The sequence below is a fragment of the Priapulus caudatus genome, unplaced genomic scaffold (genome assembly GCF_000485595.1).
Source record: "Priapulus caudatus unplaced genomic scaffold, Priapulus_caudatus-5.0.1 Scaffold565, whole genome shotgun sequence".
In the NCBI taxonomy this organism is placed as follows: domain Eukaryota; kingdom Metazoa; phylum Priapulida; class Priapulimorpha; order Priapulimorphida; family Priapulidae; genus Priapulus; species Priapulus caudatus.
Genome location: NW_014577626.1, coordinates 38,808 through 47,180, shown reverse-complemented (window position 1 = coordinate 47,180; position 8,373 = coordinate 38,808). Strand labels below are relative to the sequence as shown.

Here is an 8,373-nt window from a genome sequence, read left to right as displayed (position 1 = left end):
CTATCTATCTATCTATCTATCTATCTATCTATCTATCTATCTATCTATCTATCTATCTATTTCTCTCTCTCTCCCTCTCTCTCTCTCTCTCTCTCTTCTCGAATATATTTATATTGATATATCACCGTCTAAAGAAAATTCTGGCACAGCCCTCGACGTCGTATACATGTACGGTGTAGTAGTAATTCTAGAAAGACCGCAGACTATAAATCAAAAGACTGTATTCAATAAAAGCGACGCTTTATTATTTAAAACGTCGTGTCTTGCAGCTATCATGCGATAAAAGCAGATTGTGTGTGCCAGTGTAAGTGTGGTAGTTGAAACAGTAGCTATTGGCACCGGCTGTCGGTTGACCTGCAAGCAGTATCGCAGAGCCATATGTGCGGCTACGTCAGATGTATGGTAAATTCATGAGCCAGCCGAGAGAATCTTCCCTGGCTGTGTGATGTAATTATGATCTTATTGGTGCGTTGCGTGTGCCTGTGTGCGTGCTTGTACGCGTGTGCGAGCACGTGTGTGTACGTGCACGCGTGAGTACGCGCGTGCGCGTGCGTGCGCGTGCGTGCGTGCGTGTGCTTGAGCGGGTGCGCGCGCGTGTGCGTACATACATACATGCGTGCGTGCGTGCGTGCGTGCGTGCGTGTGCGTGCGCGTGTGCGTGCGTGCGTGCGTGCGTGTGTGTGTGTAACGTGCGTGCGTGTGACGTGCGTGCGCTCGTGTGTGTGTACGTGCATGTGTCCTCGGTGGGCGCTGTACTTTAATAGACGTAATGGCTCCGTGTGGAATACCACGCTCCCAGTCATTGCCGCCTCATCAGCGATACTTCCCACCACACAGCTCCATATGAACTGAGAAATAAGCACTGGGACATGTATTAAATCTATATATATATATATATATATATCTAAACGACATATATATATATATATATATATATATATATTATGTATAGTTTTTTAGGAGGCTGACTATAACGTTCATGTCGTGTTGCAGAAGGAGGAGGAGCAGAAAATTGAAGTTTTGTGCGTACAGCGAAGTGTGTGCAACTGATTTACATATACTTTTCAGGCCATACTTCCACTAGGATATTGCTCCGGATTTCCATATTTATTCAACAGATCCGCGGTTAACGGCATTTCTGAAATCGCTTTCGGTTTTATCGGTTTAATTTGAGATTTTCTGCTATTGATGCATATAGCAGGTTCTGTAAAGGCTAAATAACTTCTGGTATATCACTACACTAGCAGGTGTATGTTTTTTCAACGCATACATTGTACCCAATTGCTACATGGAAATTGCTTGGATGAAATGGCATGAATGGCATTTTATTTAGTTCTCTGGGATTATCAGAGATCAATTGTATTCGCTTTGCAATGACGATGTACAGCAGGAGTGCATTTCACGTGTACACAACGTATAGTAGTATATCATATGTCGATCGACAAGGCGCATGGTAGATGTATTACTATTTACCGCGCGAGCAATTCTATATGACAAGTAGTGAAATATGTGAACGAAAAGAGAAATGTCTTATTACATATAAAGGCGGCTGTATCAACTAGAAACAGATCTGTGGTGTTCAGTCGTCGGTTTGCTTGTTACTTTTCCTATTACTGGCTACGCACGCCCGTCTACATACGTGATTTCTTTCGTGTGTGCATGCCCTACCTACCTCGACTGTATGTTGCTTTCCAACCTGCATACGTATACCTCCTAGATACAATAATGTAGCCAGACAACAGTAGGTTGGGTTACATTACTACCCCTACTCTTGTTGGGTTACATTATGTATGCTAGCGTAGCTCCCTGTGTCGTACACTCGCACAGAGCCACACCTGACTGTCTGTTAACGATACAACATCCATGCCCTAGCTCGCTGCTGTTAGTACAATCAACCCCCCCCACCTGACTGTCTGTTAACGATACAACCGTCCCATACCTAGCTCCGCTGTGTTAGTACATGCACCCAACCACCTGTCTGTTCTGTTCCGATACAACGCTCCATGCCCACCTCCCTGTGCACGGCACCCACCCACCTGACTGTGCTGTTTACGATACAACATCCATTACCTAGCTGCCTGCTGTTGAGTACCGCACCCACTCACCGACTGCTGTTACGAATATCCAACATCCATACCTTAGCTCCCCTGTGTGCAGTAGCACGCCCCCAGGCGGGACCACCTAACTGTGCTGTTAGCGATACAACGGCTCGGCAACCTAGCTCCTGTGTTAGTACATGCACCCACCACCTGTCTGTCTGTTACGATACATACCTCCATACCTAGGCTGCCTGAGGGGGGGGGGGGGGGGGGGGGGGGGGGTGTGTAGACATGCACGCCGACCACCTGACTGTCTGTTACGATACATACCTCCCATACCTAAGGCTCCCTGTGTTAGTACATGCACCCTACCCGACCTGTCTTGTCTGTTTAGCGATACAACCTCGCATTACTAGGCTCCTGTGTTAGTACAGCCCCACCAACCGTGTCTTGTCCTGTTAGCTGATACAACCTCCATGCCGCACGCTCCCTGTGTTAGTAACACGCCCACACCACCGGTGACATCTGCTGTTACGATACAACATCCATACCTTAGCTGGCCTGTCTTTTGTACACCGCACCCACACACCTGACTGTCTGTTTTACGCATTAAGCAACCTCGCATACCTATGCTCCCTGTGTTAAGTACATCACCACACCTCTGTCTGTTACGATACAACCTCCATGCCCACCTCCGCCTGTGCACTGCCCCTCCACCACCTGAACTGTGCTGTACGATACAACATTCCAGTACCAAGCTGCACTGTGGTTTCGTACACGCACCCACCACTCTGACTGTCTGTTAGCGATACAACATCCATACTAGCTCCCTGTGTCAAGTAACGCCCCCACCACCGTGACTGTTACGATACAAGCCTCGCATACCTGCTTCCCTGTGTCAGTACACGCATCCGCCACCAACCGTGAATCTAGCTGTTACGGATACGAACCTCCATACCTACAGCTCCCTGTGTTAGTACAGCGCACCCACCCACCTGACTGTCTGTTAGCGATACAACCTCCATGCGTGCCAGCTTTCCTCTCAGCTGCCTCTGATACATCTACCCCGGTAGCATGCCAGCATACATGTATGCTACGTTCGCTTCAGTATAGAGCTTCACGCGAAGGCCACACATGCACCTCGATCGTTCGCAGCTGGCCGAATTAGAATTTTCAGCCTACCGGGGGACTATTTATAAAGTTTATAATTGTGTTTTTCTGCCGCGAGGCTGCGAGAAATTTTGGGAGCTCGGGAGGTAAAACCACGGGCGTCGATGAAGTGGAAGTATTTGGACTGGCGAATGCGGGCTAACATCCCCCTTTCCGCCCCAATCCCACACACGAACACCCCTGCGTTGGAGGAGTCACGTGGGCAGGAATCCATACCCGGCCGAAAAGCTGGATGAAAAAGACTATGCCCCCACTCTCTGCGCCTCCCCCCAACCCCGCCCCGCCACCCACGAGGAAGTGAGCCGGGCCCCCGCGCGCCCCCCACCCTCCGGTAACGTGACAGTTCGACACGGTCCGAGACGCCTGTAGTCCACCTCTTTTGCGCCCCCCGGATAGCCGGCACACGCACACATGCACACGCAATGCGACTACTATACAGCGCGGCCGCATTAATAATGGAGAACTTTTCTTAATGGTGGTAAAGCAAACGGTGATTCCAATCATCAGTTGCATGACGTACTGGCCACACTGCACCGTTTACCGACGCATTGGTTGACTCTGTCTATATGCCGACGTCGGTACTTAAAAACCGACCACCGCTGCTGCTACTGCTACTATGCTGCTACTCAGCTGCTGCTGCTCCTGCTGCTGCTACTCTACTGAGCTACTGTCTATCTTGCCTGCTGGGCTACTGCTGCTGGCTAGCTGTACAGCATTGCTTACCTGTTGCTACTACTGCCTGCTGCTACAGCTGCTGCTACTTGCTAGCCGCTTGCTGTATTGTTGCTGCTACTGTCTACTGCTGCTACTGCCCTGCTACATGCTAATCGCTAACTGCTGCTGGCACTTAGCTGAATGCTGGCTGTTACCGCTGCTGTACCTGGCTGGTACTACTGCTGCTTGCTTACTGTTGCTACTGCTGTCTGCTGCTGCTGTTGCTGCTAACCTGCTACTATGCTCTACTGCTGCTCTACACTGCTGCTGCACTACTGCGCGCTACTGCTGTCACTGCTGCTGCTGCTGCTAACTGCTGGCTGCTACGCTGCTGCTGTTTTACTGCTTGCTGCTGCTAGCTGTTACTGGCTGCTGCTAGCTGTGGAGACAATGCGCGAATTCACACACACTGGTGCTCGCCAATAATGCGAAGGGCCCGTGTGATATACGCGTAGCGCTACATTATCAGGCAGCATCCCAGACAGCGATGCTGTGCGTGTGTGCGTGTGTGCGTGTGTGTGTCGTGCGTGCGTGCGTGCGTGGCGTCGTGCGTGCGTGCGTAGCGGTGTGTGTGGCGGTGCGTGTGTGTGAAGCCTGGCGCTGCTAAGCATGCCAGCGCGAGGGTAGACTGTAGCGCTCAGCTAGCAAATGGCCACGTTGATAGACAGACGCTGGCAATCTGAGAGGGGAGTGTGCGGTAGGAGGGGGAGCGTGCGGTAGTAAGAAGAGAGGAGGGGGAGGTGTGGCGGGTAGGAGAGAGAGGCGGAGGGGGAGGTGTGCGGTAGGAAGAGGGGGATCGTGCGGTCAAGGAAGAGAGCAGGGGAGGGGAGGTTGGCGGGTAGGAAGAGAGAGCTGAGGGGAGGGTGTGCGGGTAGAAAGAGAGGGCGGAGGCTGTGCGGGTAGGAAAGAGAGGGGAAGGTGATAGAGGGTAGGAAAGAGAGAGGGAGCGTGTGCGGTATGAGAGAGGAGGGGGAGGGGAGGTGTGCCGGGTAGAAGAGAGAGGAGGTGTTGCGGAGTAGGAAGAAGAGGGAAGGGGAGTGTGCGGGTAGGAAAAGAGGGGGAGGGCGAGTGTGGCGGTTAGAAGAGAGGGAGTGATGGGCGGGTAGGAAGAGAGAGGGGAGGGGGAAGGTGTGCGTAGGAAGAGAAGAGGGGAGGGGGAGGTGTGCGGTTAGGAAGAGAGGGGAGGTGTGGCGGGTAGGAGAGGGACGGTGTGCGGGATAGGAAGTAGAGGGGAGGTTGTGCGGGCTAGGAAGAGAGGGGAGAGTGTGCGGGTAGGCAAGAGAGAGGGAGGGAGGTGTGCGGGTAGGAAGAGAGGGGAGGGGGAGGTGTGCGGGTTAAGGAAGAGAGGAGGTGTGCGGACTTAGAAGAGAGAGGGAGGGGGAAGGTGTGCGGGTAGCGAAGAGAGAAGGGAGGGGAGGTGTGCGTTAGATAAGAGGGGGAGGGCGAGGTGTGCGGTAAGGGAAGAGAGAGGGAAGGGAGTGTGCGGGTAGGAAGAGAGAGGGGAGGGGGAGGTGTGCGGGTAGGAAGAGAGGGGAGGTGTGCGGGTAGGAAGAGAGGGGAGGTGTGGCGGGTAGGAAGTAGAGGGGACGGTGTCGGGTAGGCAAGAGAGGGGAGGTGTGCGGCGTAGGAGAGCACAGGGGAGGGGGAGGTTGCGGGTAGGAAGAGAAGGGGAGGGGGAGGTTGTGGCGGGTAGGAAGAGAGGAAGTGTGCGATAGGAAGAGAGAGTAGAGGGGGGAGGTTGCGGGTAGGAAGAGAAGAGGGGTAGGGGAGGTGCGTTAGGAAGAGAGGGGGAGGGCGGAGGTGTGCGGGTGAGGAAGAAGGGAAAGGTGTGCGGGAGGAAGAAGAGAGGGGGGAGGTGTGCGGGTAGGAACGAGAGGGAGAGGTGTGCGGGTAGAAAGAGGAGGCTGTCGTATGAAGAGAGAGGGGAGGGGGAAAAAAAAAAAAAGGTGTGCGGGTAGAAAGAGAGGGGTAGGTGTGCGCAGGAGGAAGAAGAGAGGGGTAGGGGGAGGGTGCGGGTAGGAAAGAAGAGGCAGGGGAGGTTGTGCGGTAGGAGAGAGGCAGTGTGCGGGTAGGCAAGAGAGGGGAGCGTGTGCGGGTAGGAAGAAGAGGATGAGGGGAGGTGTGCGGTATAGAGAGGGGAGGGGAGTGTGCGGGTGAGGAAGAGAGAGGATGGTGTGCGGTAGAAGAAGAGAGGGGATGGGGCAGGTGTGGGCGGTAGGAAGAGAGGGGAGGTGTGTCGGTAGGAAGAGGAGGGAGGTGCTGGGGGTCAAGGAAGAGAGGGGAGGTGTGCGGGTAGGAAGAGAGGGAGGTGCTGCGGGTAGGAAAGAAGAGGGGAGGGGAGGTGTCGGTTAGGAAGAGTAGGGAGGTGTGCGGGTAGGAAGCAGAGGGGAGGTGTGCGGGTAGAAGAGAGGGGGGAGGTGTCGTATGAAGAGTAGGGAGGTGTGGGGGCGGTAAGGAAAGAAGGGGAGGTGTGCGGGTATGGAAAGAGAGAGAAGGGGAGTTGGCGGTAGGAAGAGAGAGGGAGGGGGAGGGTGGCGGTTTAGGAAGAGAGGGGAGGTGGCAGGTAGGAAGAGAGGGAGGTGTGCGTAGGAAGAGAGGGAGTGTGTGCTGGGTAGTGAAGCAGAGGGGACGTGTGGGCGGGTAGGACGAGAGAGGGGAGGGGAGGGTGTGCGGGTAGGGAAGAGAGGGGGAGGGGGCAGTTGTGGGGCGGGTAGGAAGAGAGGGGAGGTGTGCGGGTAGGAAGAGAGGGGAGGTGTGCGGGTAGGAAGAGAGGGAGGGTGCGGGTAGGAGAGAGAGGAGGGGGAGGTGTGGCGGGTAGGAGAAGGGGGAGGGGAGGTGTGCAGGGGGGGTTAGAAGAGAGGGGGAGGTGTGCGAGTAGGGAGGGGGAGGGTTAGCCGTACGTGTGTGCAAAATCCATCTCTGAGTGGAGCAGGAATAGAAAGAGCCACACATAGAGGGAGGGAGATAGAGAATGTGAGGGATAGACACACACACACAGAGATAGGTAGATAGAGAGATAGAGAGAGAGAGAGAGCGTGAGAGAGAGAAGGGAAAGAAAAGTAGGAGATTCCGTTATCAAAACGTAAAAAATTCGTAGTTCATCAACCGCCTGTAGATACTGATATAGGAGTACCTGTGTTGTATTGTGTAGCGTTGTTTGAAAGCGGTTAGCTATTCTGCTGTTCTTTGCACGGTTTCAAAATCAATCTATAGCAGCAGCAGGTATTTTTTTTAGCAACGGTAACTGTTATTATATACTTCGTACGTACAAGTTATTCGCATGCAATCATCTCAGTCGGTATCGAACTGTCGTATGCCCTCTCGCTGTCTCTTCTTACGTGCCTCCTCTATCTGCTGTCTCCACCCCTCTTTCTCCAACTCTTTCTATCTCGCTTTCTCCAACTCTTTCTATCTCTCGTTTTCCAACTCTTCCTATATCTCGCTATTTAGTATTTAACTAATAATTATGCTGCTATGCCTGTATTTAGGAAACGCTTTTGTTTCGTATTCTTTACTCAGAAAAGAAGATACAGTGCGCAACGTAATTAGTTCATTACAATGATCTTACTATCGACAGCCATTTAATTAAACTTATCAGCTAATTATATTATTTGGAAAGTGAAGGGACCCACCTAAAGGAGTATTAATCTTCCATGACCAGCTATCAAAATTTAATGCTTTGGTTTATTATTTCTAAGCAATTATTTCTATGCGATGCTTTTCGACTAATTGCCTTTAGTGGTTTAAATGTTTTTACGTACGATGATGCTCACATCGCTTCCTGCTACGTTATAGTTGAAACTAACTATACATCGTAAGCTTCGACTGTCACACAGTAGAACGTTGTAATTGCGATGTTCTGGCTCATGTTAAATGTGGATTTATGTGACATGTTCGGGAGGCTACCGTTCCAATTAACGCGCATGAAAGTTTTGTGCAAATACCAACGGCGCACAGCGATGTGTGCACGGAGGATTTCCCTGCCAGCGGTCGTGGGGAAAAATGGCTTCTCTGCTTCATTAAAAAAAGCTTCCAAGTCACGATGCAAGGACCAGATGTGTAGAAGCCTTCATACTGATGTATCAATGATCATAGAGTTGTATCTATCCTGATGTATCTATGATCACAGTGAAGCCTCTACCCTGATGTATCCATGATCACAGTGAAGCCTCTACCCTGATGTATACATGATCACAGTGAAGCCTCTACCCTGATGTATACATGATCACAGTGAAGCCTCTACCCTGATGTATACATGATCACAGTGAAGTCTCTACCCTGATGTATACATGATCACAGTGATGCCTCTACCCTGATGTATCCATGATCACAGTGAAGTCTCTACCCTGATGTATCCATGATCACAGTGAAGCCTCTACCCTGATGTATCCATGATCACAGTGAAGCCTCTACCCTGATGTATCCATGATCACAGTGAAGCCTCTACCCT

General features: G+C 51.9%; 1 protein-coding gene across 1 annotated transcript in view; it reads right to left on the bottom strand.

Annotated features, from left to right (window-relative positions):
- Window positions 1-3,100, bottom strand: part of LOC106811696 — a 4,847-nt gene extending 1,747 nt beyond the window's left edge. Inside the window, exon 1 of the mRNA XM_014815399.1 lies at window positions 3,035-3,100. Coding sequence (XP_014670885.1) covers window positions 3,035-3,100 — 66 coding nt within the window. The remainder of the gene's footprint in view (window positions 1-3,034) is intronic.
- Window positions 3,101-8,373: the final 5,273 nt, after the last annotated feature.